This window comes from Mercenaria mercenaria, chromosome 2 (genome assembly GCF_021730395.1).
Source record: "Mercenaria mercenaria strain notata chromosome 2, MADL_Memer_1, whole genome shotgun sequence".
NCBI classification, from domain to species: Eukaryota; Metazoa; Mollusca; class Bivalvia; order Venerida; family Veneridae; genus Mercenaria; species Mercenaria mercenaria.
The window spans coordinates 53,213,334-53,233,673 of record NC_069362.1 but is presented as its reverse complement, the minus strand read 5'-3'; the positions used below and the strand labels follow the sequence as shown (position 1 = coordinate 53,233,673).

The window sequence follows — 20,340 nt, the reverse complement described above, 5'->3', positions numbered from 1 at the left end:
GGCATAACTATAGCATTTTGTTGCCATCATCATGAACATGATTGTGTTGTATGATGTGGGTGACCATGTGAAACAACCGTTTAAATAAAATCCATTTAATAACAAAAGAGATATAGTGAAAGAAAACAAAAATTAAACTGAAATTCTAAGTAAAAAGGAAACGTAAGTCACTAAATATTTGTGCCATAGTTATGGACCTTGTGTCATATGATGTGGAAGAACAGCATTAACCTGAAATTCTAAGTAAAAAGGGGGCATAATTCATGGAATATTGGTGCAAGAGTTATGGCCCTTGTGTCATATGATGTGAGTGATGATGTGCTACAACTATGTTAAGTTTGAATCAAATCTGTTTGATAATAACAGATCTAGTGAAAGTACATCAAAACTTTAACTTGAAATATTATGTAAAATGGGGGCAAAATTCATGAAATATTGGTACCAGAGTTATGAACCTTGTATCATATGATGTGTGTAATGATGTTGAACAATTTTTTCAAATTTTAATCAAATCCCTTCTGTAATAATGATGTGTGTAATGATGTTGAACAATTTTATAAAGTTTGAATCAAATCCCTTCTGTAATAACAGAGATAAAGTGAAAATGCACAAAAAATCACCAAAAATTCTAAGTAAAAAGGGGGTATAATTTTCAAAATTTGGTGCCAGAGTTATGGACCTTGTGTCATATGATGTAGGTGATGATGTGGAACAACTATTTTAAGTTTGAATCAAATCCTATTGGTAAAACTGAGATAGTGTGAAAGTGCACCAAAACTTTAACCTGAAATTCTAAGTAAAACAGGGGGATAATTCACAAAATATTGGTGAGAGAGTTCTGACCCTTGTGGCAGATGATATGGGTGATGATGAGGTATAAGTTTGAAGCAAATCCATCAAGTAACTAGAAGGTGTTTTTGTAACAAAAACATATGTCTCCCCCCTATGTATTCTAAGGATGGAAGAGGGGCATGTTTGTTGGTATGCAGGGCGAAAATCAAAACATAAGTTGCAGTTGGTTTTAATGAATTTAATACATGAAGGTGAAGGCGAAAAGTGATGTGGAAATGAGGAAATACTTCATGCATTTACAATCAGAAAGTAAAGAAATCCAGCCAGCAGTTTGACCTGTGAAAGCAGGACAAGATTTTTCTACCTTTAATTCTGGTGGCCATTTTGTGCAGCGAAGCGGCACATGTCAGTGATATGCACAACTAGGCTGGTACTGATCACTCCTGTGAAGTTTCCTCAAAATCTGTCCAGCAGTTTGACCTTTGAAAGCCGGACAAGATGTTTCTATTTTTAGCTCTGATGGCCATTTTGTGCAGCGAAGTGCAACATGCCAGTGCTATGCACAACTAGGCTTGCTACTGATCACTCCTTTGAAGTTTCATTGAAATCCAGCTGGCAGTTTGACCTATGAAAGCCAGACAAGCTTAATGCGGACAGACGGTGAAGGCAAAAACAATATGTCTCCCCCATAAGTAGGGGAGGAGACATAATTACAGAGATAAAGAGAAAGAAAAGAAAGTACACCAAATCTTTTACCAAGGTGTGGACGCAGAAGGGCGGTCACGACACTGACACCAGGGAGAATAGGATAGCTCTCCATATACTTTGTATAGGCAAGCTAAAAATCTAAAAAAAAAATCTAAAAAAAACAAAACAAAAAAAAGAACTGTCCTCAAGACAAAATGCTAGACTATTTTCTGAACATGGGCAAGACTGGAGTAAAGTTTCAATCATTACTGAGATACAGCATAACAGTTAACTGCATAATATTATATAAAAAAAATAAAAAATTTAGGTATCAAGAAATTAATGCTATATTTCTTAAGAAAGCTTTGAAACTTAATTACTAACTGACTATATGTTATGGAAAAACATAAGAATTAGTTGTTTTACTTGATGTAAACTTCCTAACAATTATAAACTTCTATATTTAACAATTTTCACATATATATTCCTTCGTGGCGATATTGGTAAAGACAGCGGAAGAGTTTTTAATACAGCAACGGCCTGACGCTGGCATCTTTTTTTTTTGGATTTGGCATTCTTAAGATAGTTTAGAAACAAAAGCTCATTTTATAATGCTCATTATCTTACTTGGTTATTTGACTACGGTATAGATAGTCTTGTGTGAGCTTCAATCCAATACTTGCCACTGTTACAGAGATACAGTTAGAAAGTCAGTTACACACAAAACTTACTGAATCTTTTAATCGACAAAGTTATCTAATTTGGTTATTTTAGCAGGTTTCAATCGAATAGATGCAATGGTTTCTGAGATATAAACATACTTTAATGAAGGTATGATGCTGAGGAGTAGAATCGCTCTTACTATTCTTTGAACTGACAAGCTAAATAGGATGTGATACTATACTACAGTGTTCTCAATAAAATACTAAGTAAAACGTGTTAATATATATACACTGTAAGCACTGCATAAAGGGAAGATGCTTCTATTGGTCTGTTCACTGGAATAGATTTTGTTAACTCCCCTGTAAATATCTATAGGAAACAGAAAAAAGCTGTGATACCGCAAATATAAAGCATTATTAGCAATTAATATAAAAACCACTCCACACAAGTTCTGTAAATCTACAACTTTTTCTACCTTATATTTTCTAAGTGACCGACTTCTCTTCTTGGCAAGTTTTTCTCGTTCAGCAGGGGAAAGTCCGGTGTAGGACTTAGGTCTGTCTGAGCGTTGCTATCAAATCAAGACAAATAATCATGCAATGTTTTAATATTATTATGACTGTACAAACACATACTCCTAACACCTGGGCTTATTTATTTCTTTGTGCATGCTATAATATAAATCGCATGTTAAGTAACAAACAAAATTCATTTTAAAAAGACTTCTCAAAATTACAACACAGATTAAAATTAAGTGACTACACATTTTCAAAAGGTTCAAAGTGTATCTGCATATAAACAAACCCATGGTGTTCAGAAGTGAAAACTGTGACATGCTGTGTGTTGTTGCAAGCTATCCTCGGAGGGCCTGTATATATTACATGCTACATGGTTTCAAAATATAATTTTCAACAATGAAGAACTTCAAGTTCAAAATACAAGTTGTTGAAGTCTTCTTCATGATAAAATACTTAAACTATTTATGATGGTAATGAATGTCCCAAAACTTTTCATTACTGTGCTTTCTAGTAGCTCTGACATACTTGTCTGATTATTGAATACTAAAATGTTCAAATACTAAAACAAAAGAGCCACAATGGCCCTAGATTTGTAACTCATTATTTGCTCATCTGAGTTTCAAAGCTGGCTTGAACACTTCTAATATAAGGTCACACAAGCAAATATCTTCTGCTTTATTCATACATGTATAAGAAAAGTTTGACAAACCAGAATAAAATGAAAAAACTTTATGCAGGGTAATCAAAGGAACATTTCTCTTAAATTATTTCAAATAATCAAAAAATGAAATTGGAAAAAGTTTCTATTTTTAGCTTGGGAGGACTCATGTATTTGATGAATCAAAAGAACTTGAAACACACTGGATGGGGGCCCCAAAGCAGCATTTCCGAGTTGTTGTTTTTTTCTCAGTTAGAACCAGTAATTTGGGAAAACATGTTCTTTAAACGTATTTCTGTTTTTAGCTGTGACAGTACTTTTTTTAAACAAGAGGTTCACGATGCCCTGGATTGCTCACCTGAGTAATATGAGCTACGTTTCAAATGTCAAACTGATGCTAAAATATTAAGAAAGTAGGTCAGTAGGTCACATTCATGGAAGTCTGTGTTAAGATCGGTGTGCAAAACTGTACAGTCATCCAAATTTCAAGGCTGTATCTTAAAAACAAGAAACTAGGTCAGTAGGTCAAGGTCACAGTCAAGTGATCCCTAATTACTTGGGGTCATCAGGTAATTATAACCAAACAGTCTAGGAAATATGATCAGATAACTTTTGAAGAATTTTTCATATACAAGTGACCATACAAGTGACCATGGCACTATGTGCTCAGATGAGCTAAAATACACAGCAATGTGGAGGTCCCTCCAAGGAACATTTCTGTGAAAAATGATTCAGACCAGGTTAAAGTAGACATTGTTAGAACATATTTCATTTATCATCTCCGACAACCATGTTTTTCATGAAATCTAACAGTATTTGTAGAGAGTCAGCAAAGAAACAAGACAAGAGGGCCAAGATGGCCCTAGGTCGCTCACCTGAGTAACACATCATAACATTGTAAACATGTTTTACCTAGTGATTTCATATTCTGACCAATTTTCATTAAGATTTGACTAAAAAACATGGCCCGAGTGTAAACAAGCAAAACAAAAATTAATGGCCTATAGAATACAAGCTTTTCCTTCAATTTGACCTAGTGACCTAGTTTTTGACCCCAAGTGACCCAGATTTGAAATCATCCAAGACTTCATGATAACAAACATTCTGCCCAAGTTTTACAAAGATAGAATCAAAAATGTGCCCCCCTAGGATGTAAACAAGCTTATTCTTTGATTTGACCTGGTGCTCTAGTTTTTGACCCGACATGACCCAGATAAAAATTCCTTGGAGATTTCATGCAGACAAACATTCTGACCAAGTTTCATGCACATCAAATGAAAAAGTGCAGCCCCTATTGCATGCACAAGATTTTTCTTTGATTTTAACAGGTGACCTATTTTTTGAGCCCAGATGATCCAGATTAAAACTCGGACTAAAGATCACCAAGATCATCATTTTGACCAAGTTTCATGAAGATAGGGTCATAAACTTGGCCTATGGAGTGTTATCAAGCTTTTCCTTACCGGATGACCTATTTTTTGACCCCACATGACCCAGATTCAATCTTGAGGTCATCAAGAAAAACATTCGGACCAATTCTAATGAGTTTGAAACTTAAATTGTAGTCTTTAGAATGTTAACAAGATTTTCCTTTGATGTGGCTTACTGACCTAGTTTTTGACCCTACATGACCAAGTTTCGAATCTGATTTAAAGATCATTAAGACAAACATTCTGACCAAGTTTCATAAAGATTGAGTCACAACTGAGGCCTCTAGTGTGTTCAAAAGCGTTTCCTCTGATTTAACTGGGTGACCTAGTTTTTGACCCCACATGACCCAGATTCGAACTTGACCTCGAGATCATCAAGACAAACATTCTGACCAAGTTTCATAAAGATTGGGACACAACTGTGGCCTCTGGAGTGTTCACAAGGCAAATGTTGACGGACGACAGACTATGGTCAGTCACAATACCTCACCTTGAGCACTTTGTACTCAGGTGAGCTAAAAAATTTGTGTGAAATTATTTAAAAATAGGGCCAGCATATAAAAAGTTTACTATATGTATAAGGAAAAGTGAGCCTCTGGTAGCCACATTTTTTGACAATCAAAATAAAAAAGCTCATCTGGTATATGCGGCCCCCCCCCCCCCACCAACAGTCCCCACTCCCCCAGTTCCGGCCATGTGTTGTTTTTTTTTAAAGCAAAATGATACTGAATTAAAGAATGTGGTAGGGTCTAACTTTGTGTGAAATTATTCTGCAATATAGCCCATCTCTGCTGTTTGTTTATGTAGCAGAACTGAAAAGAGAATTATGTTGATCAACCATATTGTTCTAATGCATGCTGTCATTTTATTTCTATGCATACTCTCACAACACAATATATAAATACATTTAAATTTCATTTAACTAAAAAATGGTCAAAATGAAGTTTATTTTGGTAACACAGAACAAAGGAATAATAATGAAGACCTAATGCCCCCTAATACAGGATAGGTAATTGGGCCTCAAGGACACTAGGCTTTGACCTTTATGACTCTACAAACAAAAATGTTCAAAGCAATCTCCAATTAATTGGAAACCATTTTTCATTTTTTTTACATTAGGACCTAGACCTTTGAGTACTGACCACTAAAACAATAGGGGTCATCTAATCACTGTCAAGTTCGATAGATAATAATTATGCTCAACTCTTTGCTTCTGTACAGAAACTGTTTGCTTACTCAAGGGTACCATGACCTCAACCTTTAACCTAATGACTTAAAAAAGTGGTCACCTCCTAATCATAAGTATCATTCTAGGATGTTTGCAGCAGTGCACAAAAAGCTACATTTTCAAAACAAAAATCATGCCCCCCTCCCCACCACCTCTCCGGAATAGGATCAAAGAATTTATTTTTTGAGGTTTTAAGTTTAAAGGTGAAGATCATACAAAGATTGTAGATCTTTCTTCAAGTACTGTTGAGTGTGAGTATGAACTAAATCTTGTCATTAAAGTGGCTGTAGGTGAAACAGTAAATTCTGGTTAACTAAAACGTTGCTTTTTTTCATTTTTTTATTATTTTTTGTTGGTTTTAATGCTGCACTGACAAAATCTTAGGTCATATGGTGACTTTTCAACATTCAGACCATGTGCATTATTTCATCACGAGTGGGCACCTGGATAGAACCACCGACCTTCCCTATGCCAGCTTGATGGCTTCCTCACATGAAGAATTCAATGCCCTGAATGAGGCTCGAACCCGCATCCATGAGAAGCCAATGATTTGAAATCAGCAACCTTAAACACACAGCCATGGAGGAGGTTTTAAGTTTGAAGTTGATGGTCATATGAAGGTCAAGGTCATTTCTATATAGATCAGTTGGTAGGTCTTACCACAAGGGTTGCTGAGTGTATGAACTAAATCAGGTCACTAATATGGGATGTAGGACCAACAAGAGGGCCAAGATGGCCCTAGGTCGCTCATCTGAGAAACACACCATAACAGTGTAAACATGTTTGACCTAGTGATTTCATGTAAACAAATATTCTGACCAATTTTCATTAAAATTGGAGCAAAAATCTTGAGTCTAAACAAGTATTTTCTTTGATTTGACCTAGTGTCCTAGTTTTAGACCCCAGATGACCCATATTCGAACTTGACCTAGATTTTGTCAAGGTTAATATTCTGACCAAATTTCATGAAGATCAAGACAAACATTCTATATAGCATACACGATGTTTTTCTTTGTTATGACCTAGTGTCCTACTTTTTGACCCTAGATGATTCATATTCGAACTTGACCTAGATTTCATCAGGCAACCATTCTGACTAAATATTAAGAAAATCCAGCGTAAAATGCAGCTCGCTCCATGTAAAATCTACCCGCCTCTGAAAAAATCAAAATTGAGAAAAAAAAAATAAAATAAAAATTTCGCTCGCCCGCTCTAATTTTATTGCATAAAAAAGGTTTTTCTTTGATTTGACCTAGTGACCTCAATTTTTACCCCAGATGATCCATATTTGAACCTGACCTTGATTTCATCAAGGCTATCATTCTGGACAAATTTCATGAAGATCAATTAAAAAATACAGCCTCTATTGCACACACAAAGTTTTTCTTTGATTTGACCTAGTGACCTAGTTTTTGACCCAAGATTACCCACATTCGAACTTGACCTAGATTTCATCAAGGCAACCATTCTGACTAAATTTTATGAAACTCCCGTGTAAAATGCAGCCCCTATTGCATATACAAGGTTTTTCCTTGCTTTGACCTAGTGATCTATTTTTAACCACAGATTACCCATATTCAAACTTGACCTAGATTTCATCAAGGCAACCATTCTGACTAAATTTTATGAAACTCCAGTGTAAAAGGCTGCCCCTATTGCATACACGAAGGTTTTTCCTTGATTTGACCTACTGACCTATTTTTAACCACAGATTACCCATATTCAAACTTGACCTAGATTTCATCAAGGCAACCATTCTGACTAAATTTTATGAAACTCCAGTGTAAAAGGCTGCCCCTATTGCATACACAAGGTTTTTCCTTGATTTGACCTACTGACCTAGTTTCTGACCCCAGATGACCTGTATTCGAACCTGAAATAGATTTCATCAAGGCTATCATTCTGACTTAATTTCATTAAGATCAACTGAAAATACAGTCTTTATAGCATACACAAGGTTTTTCTTTGATTTGACCTAGGACCTAGTTTTTGACACCAGATGACCGATTTTCAAACTTGGCCTAGATTTCATCAAGGCAATTCATTCTGACCAAATTTCATGAAAATCAATTAAAAAATACAGCCTCTATCACATACACAAGGTTTTTCTTTGATTTGACCTAGTGACCTAGTTTTTGACCCCAGATGACCAATTTTTGATCTTGGCCTAGATTTCATCAAGGCAATTCATTCTGACCAAAATTCATGAAGATCAATTGAAACAAGAGGACCATGATGGTCCTGAATCGCTCACCTGTCCCCACATGACCCAGCTTTGAACTGAGCATGACGTCGTTTTTTTCTATTATTTGACATAGTGACCTAGTTTTTGAGCTCATGTGACCCAGTTTTAAACTTGACCTAGATATCATCATGATAAAAATTCTGACCAATTTTCATGAAGATCCATTGAAAAATATGGCCTCTAGAGAGGTCACAAGGTTTTTCTATTATTTGACCTAATGACCTAGTTTTTGAAGGCACGTGACCCAGTTTTGAACTTGACCTAGATATTATCAAGGAGAACATTCTCACCAATTTTCATGAAGATCTCATAAAAACTATGGCCTCTAGAGAGGTCACCAGGCTTTTCTATTTTTATACCTACTGACCTAGTTTTTGACTGCACGTGACCCAGTTTCAAACTTTATCTAGATATCATCAGGGGAACATTCAGACCAATTTTCATGAAGATCCATTGAAAAATATGGCCTCCAGAGAGGTCAAAGGTTTTTGTATTTTTAGACCTACTGACATAGTTTTTGATCGCAGTTGACCCAGTATCGAACTTAACCTAGATATCATCAAGATGAACATTCAGACCAACTTTCATACAGATCCCATGGAAAATATGGCCTCTAGAGAGGTCACAAGGTTTTTTTATTATTTGACCTACTGACCTAGTTTTTGAAGGCACGTGGCCCAGTTACGAACTTGACCTAGATATCATCAAGGTGAACATTCTGACCAATTTTCATGAAGATCCATTCAAAAGTATGGCCTCTAGAGAGGTCACAAGGTTTTTCTATTTTTAGATCTACTGACCTAGTTTTTGACCGCAGTTGACCCAGTTTCGAATTTGACCTAGATATCATCAAGATAAACATTCAGACCAACTTTCATACAGATCCAATGAAAATCATGGCCTCTAGAGAGGTCACAAGGTTTTTTTATTATTTGACCTACTGACCTAGTTTTTGAAGGCATGTGACCCAGTTTCGAACTTGACCTAGATATCATCAAGGTACACATTCTGACCAATTTTCATGAAGATCCATTCAAAAGTATGGCCTCTAGAGAGGTCACAAGGTTTTTCTATTTTTAGACCTACTGACCTAGTTTTTGATCGCAGCTGATCCAGTTTCGAACTTGACCTAGATATCATCAAGATGAACATTCAGACCAACTTTCAGACAGATCCCATGAAAAATATGGCCTCTAGAGAGGTCACAAGGTTTTTCTATTTTTAGACCTACTGACCTAGTTTTGGACCGCAGTTGACCCAGTTATGAACCTGACCTAGATATCATCAAGATGAACATTCTGACCAACTTTCATAAAGATCCCATTAAAAATGTGACCTCTAGAGTGGTCACAAACAAAAGTTTACGGACGGACGGACGTACGACGGACGCTGCGCGATCACAAAAGCTCACCTTGTCACTTTGTGACAGGTGAGCTAAAAATACAGCCTCTATCGCATACACAATGATTTCATCAAGGTTATCATTCTGACAAAATTTCATGAAGATCAGTTGAAAAATACAGCCTCTATCGCATACCCAAGCTAAATGTTGACAGACGACAGATGACAGACAGACTACAGACTACGGACATTGAGTGATCACAAAAATTCACCTGAGCATTGCTCAGGTGAGCTAAAAACAGTTGCGTTAACCTAAAGATAGGCAGTCATCTATTTCAAGTTTAGTAGGTCTAGGCCCAAATGTGCTCCAGTATTTGATCAGAAACAATTCCCAGCTGTGACCTTGACCTTTGATGTAGACACTAAACAATTAGGTTCATCTACTGTATGAAGGGCAAATGTTTTCCAATATTTTTGGAAATGAAATGGTCTACTTAAAGACCAAAAGACTGAAGAACTGACCTACCTTCATGAGCAAAACAATATACCCAAGGGAGGAGGGTTGAGATCAGGTTAATGTTCCAATGAAACATTGATGAATTATTTACAACTGTTACAATTTTCATTCATTGTATAGAAAACATAATTCAATTTTCATATGATGACTTCTCTATGAAGCAATTACTGATGTATGAAGCGAGAAGATACCCTGTACTGTACCGTTTCATTGCAATGGCTTTTTAAGGTAGTCACATACTTATTGATTGGTCATTAAATCTGAGTATCAATTTGTTATCATTCCTTGATTGCATTTCCAATATGAGGTTTACTTGTGATATAATTCCTTCATATAATTAACCACAGGTCAATTATTGGTACAGCCCAGGAACTTAAATGGTGCCAATGCATAAACATTTCTTGCAAATTTCAAAGTTACTGTAGCTTATCCATTTTAATTGCTTTACATTGTTTCAGAGTAGCTTTAGTCTGTTAGGATTGATGCAACATCAGAGTAGCTTTAGCCTGTTAGGAGGATTGATGCTACAGCAGAATAGCTTTAGTCTGTTAGGAGTAGCTTTAGCCTGTTAGGAGGATTGATGCTACAGCAGAATAGCTTTAGTCTGTTAGGAGTAGCTTTAGCCTGTTAGGAGGATTAATGCTACAGCAGAGTAGTTTTAGTCTGTTAGGAGTAGCTTTAGCCTGTTAGGAGTAGCTTTAGTCTGTTAGAAATAGCTTTAGTCTGTTAGGAGTAGCTTTAGCCTGTTAGGAGGATTGATGCTACAGCAGAGTAGCTTTAGTCTGTTAGGAGTAGCTTTAGCCTGTTAGGAGGATTGATGCAACAGCAGAGTAGCTTTAGTCTGTTAGGAGGATTGATGCTACAGCAGAGTAGCTTTAGCCTGTTAGGAGGATTGATGCAACAGCAGAGTAGCTTTAGTCTGTTAGGAGGATTGATGCAACAGCAGAGTAGCTTTAGTCTGTTGATGCTACAGCAGAGTAGCTTTAGCCTGTTAGAAGGATTGATGCTACAGCAGAGTAGCTTTAGTCTGTTAGGAGGATTGATGCAACAGCAGAGTAGCTTTAGTCTGTTGATGCTACAGCAGAGTAGCTTTAGTCTGTTAGAAGGATTGATGCTACAGCAGAGTAGCTTTAGTCTGTTAGGAGGATTGATGCAACAGCAGAGTAGCTTTAGTCTGTTGATGCTACAGCAGAGTAGCTTTAGCCTGTTAGAAGGATTGATGCTACAGCAGAGTAGCTTTAGCCTGTTAGAAGGATTGATGCTACAGCAGAGTAGCTTTAGCCTGTTAGGAGGATTGATGCAACAGCAGAGTAGCTTTAGGCTGTTGATGCTACAGCAGAGTAGCTTTAGTCTGTTAGAAGGATTGATGCTACAGCAGAGTAGCTTTAGCCTGTTAGAAGGATTGATGCTACAGCAGAGTAGCTTTAGCCTGTTAGAAGGATTGATGCTACAGCAGAGTAGCTTTAGCCTGTTAGAAGGATTGATGCTACAGCAGAGTAGCTTTAGCCTGTTAGAAGGATTGATGCTACAGCAGAGTAGCTTTAGTCTGTTAGGAGGATTGATGCAACAGCAGAGTAGCTTTAGTCTGTTGATGCTACAGCAGAGTAGCTTTAGTCTGTTGATGCTTCAGCAGAGTAGCTTAAGCCTGTTAGGAGGATTGATGCAACAGCAGAGTAGCTTTAGTCTGTTAGGAGGATTGATGCAACAGCAGAGTAGCTTTAGTCTGTTAGGAGGATTGATGCTACAGCAGAGTAGCTTTAGTCTGTTAGGAGGATTGATGCTACAGCAGAATAGCTTTAGTCTGTTAGGGCTTAAAATGCAGTATAGTAAACTAGAGATGCTTTTGAGAAAAGCACATGTCTCCCACAACTGCCAAATGAAAAATGACTAGTTTCTCTGAATGGTCTAGATGAGTGGATACAGACAAATGGATCCAATCAGTAATTCAAGGGCCATAATTCAAAAATGCCTGAGCGGATTTGGCTAGTTATCGAACTTGGCCGAGGTCTTATGGTCAAACACATTTTGTTCAAGTTTGGTGAAGATCTGATGAGAAATGTTCAACCTAAGAGTGTGGACAAGCTTTGTGACAGACACACACAGAGACAGACAGGCACACAGACTGGAGTAAATCAATGTCTCCCACACCACTGTGTGGTGGGAGACATAAAAATAAAGTTACATGTTTGTGGGACAAGAGGTCATGAGCTACTAGTAACATTGTATCTTGCAATAAATAAAGTTTCTTGTATCTTTAACTAAACAAAGGTGTGTCTTGGGATCAATATTTTTACAGATCACACCCTTTATGAACCAGCAGCATCTAGCTGATAACTGGTATTTACCTTGTACATCACCTACAAGGCTCATTAATAAATTGATTCAACAACCTATACAGGCATAATGTTAACATAATTGACATTATCAGCAGCTAAGCAACAAAGGCCTCATTCCTCAAGAATACTACTACAAGAGGGCCAAGATGGCCCTAGGTCGCTCACATGAGAAACACACCATAATACAACATAACAGTGTAAACATGTTTGACCTAGTGATTTCATGGAAAAAAAAACATTCTGACCAATTATTACAAGAGGGTCATGATGACCCTGGATCGCTCACCTGAGTAATATGAGCTACATGTTTCAAATGTCAAACTGATGCTAAAATATTAGGAAAGTAGGTCAGTAGATCACATTCATGTCACTGAAAATCAGTTTTAAGATAGGTGTGCAAAACTGTACATGTCATCCAAATTTCAAGGCTGTATCTTAAACAAGAGGGCCATGATGGCCCTATATCGCTCACCTGAGTTTAATTGCTTTCTTGAAAAAAATTCTTTGCTAAAGCTAAACAAGTAACCCCATGGTGTGGGGTCAATTTGACCCTGGAGGTCATGATTTGAACAAATTTTGTAGAAGTCTACAAGGCAATGCTACATGTCAAATATCTAAGATCTAGGCCTTCTGGTTTATTTTTAGAAATTTTTTAAAGATTTTCCTATGTAAAATCAAGTGACCCCTGGGGCGGGGTCAATTTTGACCCCGGGTGTCATGATTTGAACAAATTTGTAGAGGTCCACTAGGCAATGCTACATGTGAAATATCTAAGCTCTATGCCTTCTGGTTTATTTTCAGAAATTTTTTGAAGATTTTCCTACATAAAACCAAGTGACCCCTGGGGTGGGGTCAATTTTAACCCAGGGGTCATGGTTTGAACAAATTTTGTAGAGGTCCACTAGGCAATGCTACATATAAAATATCTAAGCTCTAGGCCTTCTGGTTTATTTTGAAGATTTTTCTATGTACAATCAAGTAACCCCATGGGGCGGGGTCAATTTGACCCCAGGGGTCATGATTTGAACAAATTTTTGTAGAAGTCTACTAGGCAATGCTACATGTCAAATATCTAAGATCTAGGCCTTCTGGTTTATTTTTAGAAAATTTTTGAAGATTTTCCTATGTAAAATCAAGTGACCCCTGGGGTGGTGTCAATTTTGACCCCGGGGGTCATGATTTGAACAAATTTTGTAGAGGTCCACTAGGCAATGCTACATGTCAAATATCTAAGCTCTAGGCCTTCCGGTTTATTTTTAGAATTTTTTTGAAGATTTTCCTATGTAAAATCAAGTGACCCCTGGGGCGGGGTCAATTTTGACCCAGGGGTTCATGATTTGCACAAATTTTGTAGAGGTCCACTAGGCAATGCTACATGTGAAATATCTAAGCTCTAGGCCTTCTGGTTTATTTTTAGAATTTTTTTGAAGATTTTCCTATGTAAAATCAAGTGACCCCTGGGGCGGGGTCAATTTTGACCCCAGGGTCATGATTTGAACAAAATTGGTAGAGGTCCACTCGGCAATGTTTCACACCAAATATCTAAGCTCTAGGGCTTCTGGTTTTTGAGAAGAAGAGTTTTAAAGTTTTTCCTTTTGGTTGCCATGACAACCAGAGTTCTGCATGGAATTCAATTCTTTGGACACTTTTGAAAGGGGGCCACCCAAGGATCATTCCTGTGAAGTTTGGTGTAATTTTGCCCAGTGGTTTTCAAGAAGAAGATTTTTTTAGAAATTGTTGACGGAGGACGCACTACGCACGACGGACATCAAGCGGTCACTATAGCTACAGGTGAGCTACAAACAAGAAAATTACTTGGGTCATCAGGTAATTATAATTAAACAGTGAAGGAAATATTTTTCGAAGTATTATTTCCTATATAACTCATATAACAAGTGACCTTCGGGGCAGGGCCTCTTCACCCCAGGGGCATAATTTGAACAATCTTGTTAGAGATCCACTAGGCAACGCTACATACCAAATATCAAAGGCCTAGGCCTTGAACTTTCAGACAAGAAGATTTAAAAAAAAAAAATTCCTATATAAGTCTATGTAAAACTTGGGACCCCAGGGTAGGGCCTCTTTTCATCCCAGGGGCATAATTTGAACAATCTTGGTAGAGGACCATAAGGCAATGCTACATACCAAATATCAAAGGCCTAGGTCTTGTGATTTCAGACAAGAATGTTTTTTCCTATTTAAGTCTATGTAAAACTTGGGCCCCCTGGGTAGGGCTTATTTTCAACTCAAGGCCATAATTGGAATAATCTTGGTAGAGGACTACTAGGCAATGCAACATACTAAATACCAAAAGCCTATGCCTTGCAGTTTCAGACAAAAAGTTTTTTTTAAAGTTTGTTTCATGTGTAAGTATATGTAAAACTTGGGACCCCTGGGGCGTGGCCTCTTTTCACCCCAGAGTAATAATTTGAAAATCTTGCACAAGGCAATGCTACATACCAAATCCCAAAAGCCTAGGTCTTGTGGTTTCAGACAAGAAGATTTAAAAAAAAATTTCCCTATATAAGTTTATGTAAATCTTGAGACCCCCAGGGCATGGGGCCTCTTTTCACCCCAGAGTCATAATTTGAACAATCTTCATAGCGGATCAATAATTGATGTAACATGCCAAATATTGAGGCTCTAAGCCTTGTGGTTTTGGACAAGAAGATTTTTAAAGTTTTTCCTTTTGGTTGCCATGGCAACCAGAGTTCTGTGTGGAATTCAATTCTTTGAACAATTTTGGAAGGGGATCACCCAAGGAACATCCAGCAAAGTTTCATTAACTTGGTTTCAGAGATGTTGTTTAAAGGAAAGTGCGGACGGACGAAAGACGGACACTGGACGGTGATCACAATAGCTCACCCAGAGCACCTTGTGCTCAGGTGAGCTAAAACAAGAAAGGAAGTCAGCTGGTCAAGGTCACAGTCAAGTCACCCCTAATTACTTGGGGTCATCAGGTAATTATAATCAAACAGTCTAGGAAATATGATCAGATAATTTTTGAAGTGCCTGGGGCATAATTTGAACAAGCTAACAAGAGATCCACTAGGCAACACTACATACCAAATATCAAACGCCTAGGCTTTGAACTTTCAGACAAGAAGATTTTTAAAGTTTTTTCCTATATAAGTCTATGTAAAACTTGAAGCCCCCAGGGCAGGGCTTCTTTTCACCCCACGGGCATAATCTGAACAATTTTGGTAGTGGACCACTAGGCAATGCAACATACCAAATTAATATCAAAAGCCTTGGCCTTGCAGTTTCAGGCAAGAAGATTTTTTAAGTTTTTTCCTACATAAGTCTATGTAAGGCTGGGGCCTCTTTCACCTCAGGGGCATAATTTGAACCAATTTACCTATGTCTGGTATAATATCATGAGCTATCAAATATCAACAAAGGGAAGTACTGCAGCTATGCAATGTGGAGAAAACAAATGTAAGCCTGGTACACAAAAAGGCAGTGTACTTCATCCATGTGCAACAAATTACAAACCTTGACACAAAATAGTCCCATATAACATTCATGCACAAAAATGCAGATATAACAACACCAGAGCATAAGTATTTGCATTGTAAAACACATTTAAATTTTATCAAAATATTCTGTTTCAAACTTACTGTTTTTGATTCTCTGAATGCTATTGATGAGAAGCCTGGCTCGTAGTCAACAATACTCCTTGGCTGGTTTCGGTACACTTCTAATGTTGACCTTGCACTTGGTGGTGACCATTCACTGTAACATGAAACAAGACATCTTTTAACTATAAATACATTGAAACAACAATGATTCCTTAAAAGAAACATTTATCAGAGAGCTCACTAAATCAAACCACATTCATATTTTTTTTAATCGGATAAAAGAAGATATTGAATGATTTTGTTATTCAATTGGTTATCTGCAAATCCCTGTTGAATTTAAGTTGGTCTGTATTAAGGGGAAAATGACACCAGCCAAAAATCATTTTATTTAATATCTATGTAATATGTGCTGTAATACTATGCTAAATTGCCAAATTCATACAAGGACAAAATCAAAGTCATACAAGAATAAAGTCGTCTATAACCTGCTTCATTTCTGCCACTACAGGATTTTCTTAGCCAACATAAGAATCCTTTAATTTGATCAGTTAATCAACTTGACCAAAAATGACACAGCTTCCCATTTGTTCAGTCAACCTTACAGATATTATTTTATTATGAATACAGACGAAAAATCATTTACAGTTTGATTAATAGGTCATGCGTGTTTACACATTTTCAAACCAAAATTTCTCTACTTACAAAATGACCTTTCTACTTTTTAAATATTGTTTTGTTTTCGCTTGAGCTCACGTTTTTCTGATACAAGACACGCTAAAATATGGAACCCTGAGTTAAGGTTACAAAACGCAATCTTTAATGTTTACAAACATGATGTTTACGAAAATGACCTGTAGTTTGTTATACACTACAGTAACTTGTTATCATAACAATATGTTAAAACTAACAGACAATAGACATGTCCACTGGTATTGGTCAAAAGTTGGCTTCCAACAATTGTATTGGACCAAACTGGATTAATGAAGGGTTGTAGGTGAATTCACAATGTCCTGTCAAACTTGGGCAGTTGTTTTTCATCACATAGAAGAGAAGTCAGTTAGTCAGAAATCATGACTATAAATTAGTGTGAAGTTTACAATCAGGAATCATAAACAAACGAAAATGTCTTTTTATTCTCTTTTGTGGTTCTCACCACAGTTTAATAATAAAAGACAATACAGATTTCTCATAAATATCAAGTTAATATAATTTGTTTGTTTGTTTGTTTTGGGTTTAACGCCGTTTTTCAACAGTATTTCAGTCATGTAACGGCGGGCAGTTAACCTAACCAGTCTTCCTGGATTCTGTACCAGTACAAACCTGTTCTCCGCAAGTAACTGCCAACTTCCCCACATGAATCAGAGGTGGAGGACTAATGATTTCAGACACAATGTCGTTTATCAAATAGTCACAGAGAACATATGCCCCGCCCGAGGATCGAACTCGCGACCCCGCGATCCGTAGACCAACGCTCTTACCTACTGAGCTAAGCGGGCGGGTTTCAAGTTAATATAAAGTTAATTAATAAAGCCCCCATCACACCAAACTAGTTCTCAAACGTCCTAACCCGTCCTAAAATATTGTAAAACGGGCTGCAATCTGGCAAGAACGTTTGTACTTTGGCCGGAAAATATCCATAATGCGATGTAGTTAGTTCTTAAACAGTTCTTGATATGTCCATCGCGTCTTTATCCCATCTGATGTCCATTAATAGTAAGTTCAGTTCGGAAAAAAATGCCCGTTCACCTCATGTAGACACCGTTTGTAGGCGCAAGTCCATCTGTAGTCAGATCAAAGAAGTTCGTAACTAGTCCTACTTCATTCCGAGTACGTCGAAATACGTTCTAACTAGTTGTTAACTCTACCAACTCGTTCACAGACAGTTTAACTAGTTCTGATTACGTCATCTCTCCCTAGTACTTTCAGAACGTAAATTGCAATCAGATTCTGGTCAAATGGCTAGTAAAAGCCATCATGTTTCGCCCAGTTCTCATCCTCGTTTGTCTCTTCAACCTCTCAAGACACAAAAAATCCACAGCAATAGGCAAGTATCAATATGACTACAAGGAAAAGTGAAGCCAAACAGAGATGGGGTGTAAAGTGTTAAAGCAGTAAAAGACCAATGTCTGACAGAAGCCGATACAGTCTCCTGAGTCAGCCCCTGAATGTGGAAGTTGAGAGGATGAGCGTCGTAATTTATTCCTTGCACCTTTTGACGACTCTGTCTCCAAGTCCGAGGATAAAGGAGGACAGAGTCAGAAACCAAAGAACAAAAAAGCAAAGGCATAAACCTTGTGCCCAAACGTTAACCTGTACGGCAATGGCATATATTTATACCCTAACTGGTGTAATTGTACTGCAGACGGGATCGACGTTGTAAGAACTGTGAATAAACGTACTAAACGTACTAAAAACATGCGGAGCATACTGAGAACGTATTGTAAACTCTTAGAACTATTTAGAAACATATTGCAAACTTAGTATTTTATTTTGATTGTATTCAGACGGAATAACGATGCACTAACGATGTAATGCTGTCGAGTTAAGTCTTTCTGTGAACGGGTTAAACGAGCTACAAACGGATCTGGTCGGTGTGCACATGTACTTGATTTGAAGCCCGATCGCATTACGTCATACCACGTCTCCAGTACGATGGAAGTACGGCTGTTCAGTTCTTAGTACGTCCATCTCGTTTAAGTACGTTGTCAGTCCGTCTAACTGTAGGACGGAATGATCAGCAGAAATTTTTGAGTAGGCTCAAAGTTCTAGAGCACCATTCACGTTCAACCCCGTCTGAGCCAGTCCATAAAGTTCTTAGACCGACTGTAGAATGTTGTTACTATGTCTGTTCCGTTGCCACAGTTTGAGCTCGTTTGGCTACATTTTTTAGAACGTACTGAAAACAAGCTTGGTGTGATGGGAGTATAAAATAGGCAATGATTAGATGATTCCATATTGTCAAATGGCCTCAGCCAATGATACTTAAAAAGTCAATATGAAATTACCTAATTGATAAGATTATAATTTACATCTTGATTAGGACAGACCTTTCAATATTTAATGCTGGTGACTTGAAGAGAACAGCATTTTGGATATTTATTGGAAGTTTGAGTGCAGATATGCATTACATGTGCTGTAAGAATGTGCTACATTAGCAAAGGTCACAGTGAGATACAATCTCTAACTACTTGCAGACAAAACTACCTACATCTCAAGTTTCCCCAACTAACTATAATTCCACAAAATCCATTCATTCATATCCCCATACAGGTAAACAATACAAATGTCCTATCAAGACAGACAGACAGACATAAAAACAACAACTGGCCATACCATTTTGTAAGTTTTCTGTTCCAATTAGTGAAGCAATTGTCAAAAAATACAATATACAAGTATTTATTTTTTATGAACTCCAAATCAAAAAGTATCCCCCTTCATGTACCAGTCAATAAATTCATGTAATAATAATTACATTACAAAAAAATAATCTGATACAAAATAAAAAGTGCTATAGTTATATTTGAAATAATGATTTCACTTGCATATGGATGGTGCCAATCCAAAACCCCGTAACTGCAAAATGGCAACTTAAAGGATACGATAAGAGTATTTACTCTGCCATAGCAAGGCTAAGTCCTTTATAACAATTTTTAGAACTAGTTTCAAATCGTGTATTCTATCCATTAACTTTGGTTATATGGCTTAAATGCATTTACAGGATTTTTGATCTTTAATGAACTGTGTGTAATTCTCAAAAACGGCAGTCCCTATTAACTTGTTTGTTAATATGAGAAGACATTAAAACTGACTAAAATATGGTGGCTTTTTTAAGCTCCTTAAAACTAGTCAAAGCCCCCTAAGTGCACCCTTTTATAAGAGTGAAAAATCCTGCAATGAAACAGATATTTCACATATTTCACATGGTTGTATTGAAGTAAGGCGACCACGACAGGACAGAAATGAGTGCGACATTTTGCAGACACGTTTTTTAAACAAGAGCTGTCTTAAGACAGCGTGCTCCACTATTCGGCGATTTGACAGTAAAATGAATATAATTATATCTCAATAAGAGACCTCTACTTTTAAAAGGAAGATACACCAAGGGGCATAATACTGTCAAGAACACAAATTAAAGTTATTGGAATTATTACCACACATGCAGATAATGATGGTAAAGATATATTTTGAGTTTCAAGTCATTATCTTATATAGTACCAAAGTTATGTCCAGAAAATGAGGTTTGTAAAAATATTTAAGTATGAAAGGGGCATAGTTTGGTCAAAAATACAAATCAGAGTTATGAAGATTGTTACCACACATGCAGATGATGATGATAAAGATACA

General features: G+C 37.0%; 1 protein-coding gene across 25 annotated transcripts in view; it reads right to left on the bottom strand.

Moving 5' to 3' along the window:
* Positions 1–20,340, bottom strand: part of LOC123563976 (sorbin and SH3 domain-containing protein 1-like) — a 426,437-nt gene that overhangs the window by 109,895 nt on the left and 296,202 nt on the right. For 23 of the 25 annotated variants that reach the window (XM_053536619.1, XM_053536629.1, XM_053536606.1 and 20 more), the window contains 2 exons: positions 16,036–16,150; positions 2,618–2,713 (listed from right to left, as the gene is read on the bottom strand). In XM_053536619.1, the coding sequence (XP_053392594.1) occupies positions 2,618–2,713; positions 16,036–16,150 (211 nt within the window). The remainder of the gene's footprint in view (positions 1–2,617; positions 2,714–16,035; positions 16,151–20,340) is intronic. The other 2 variants (XM_053536613.1, XM_053536618.1) reach the window with 1 other exon arrangement.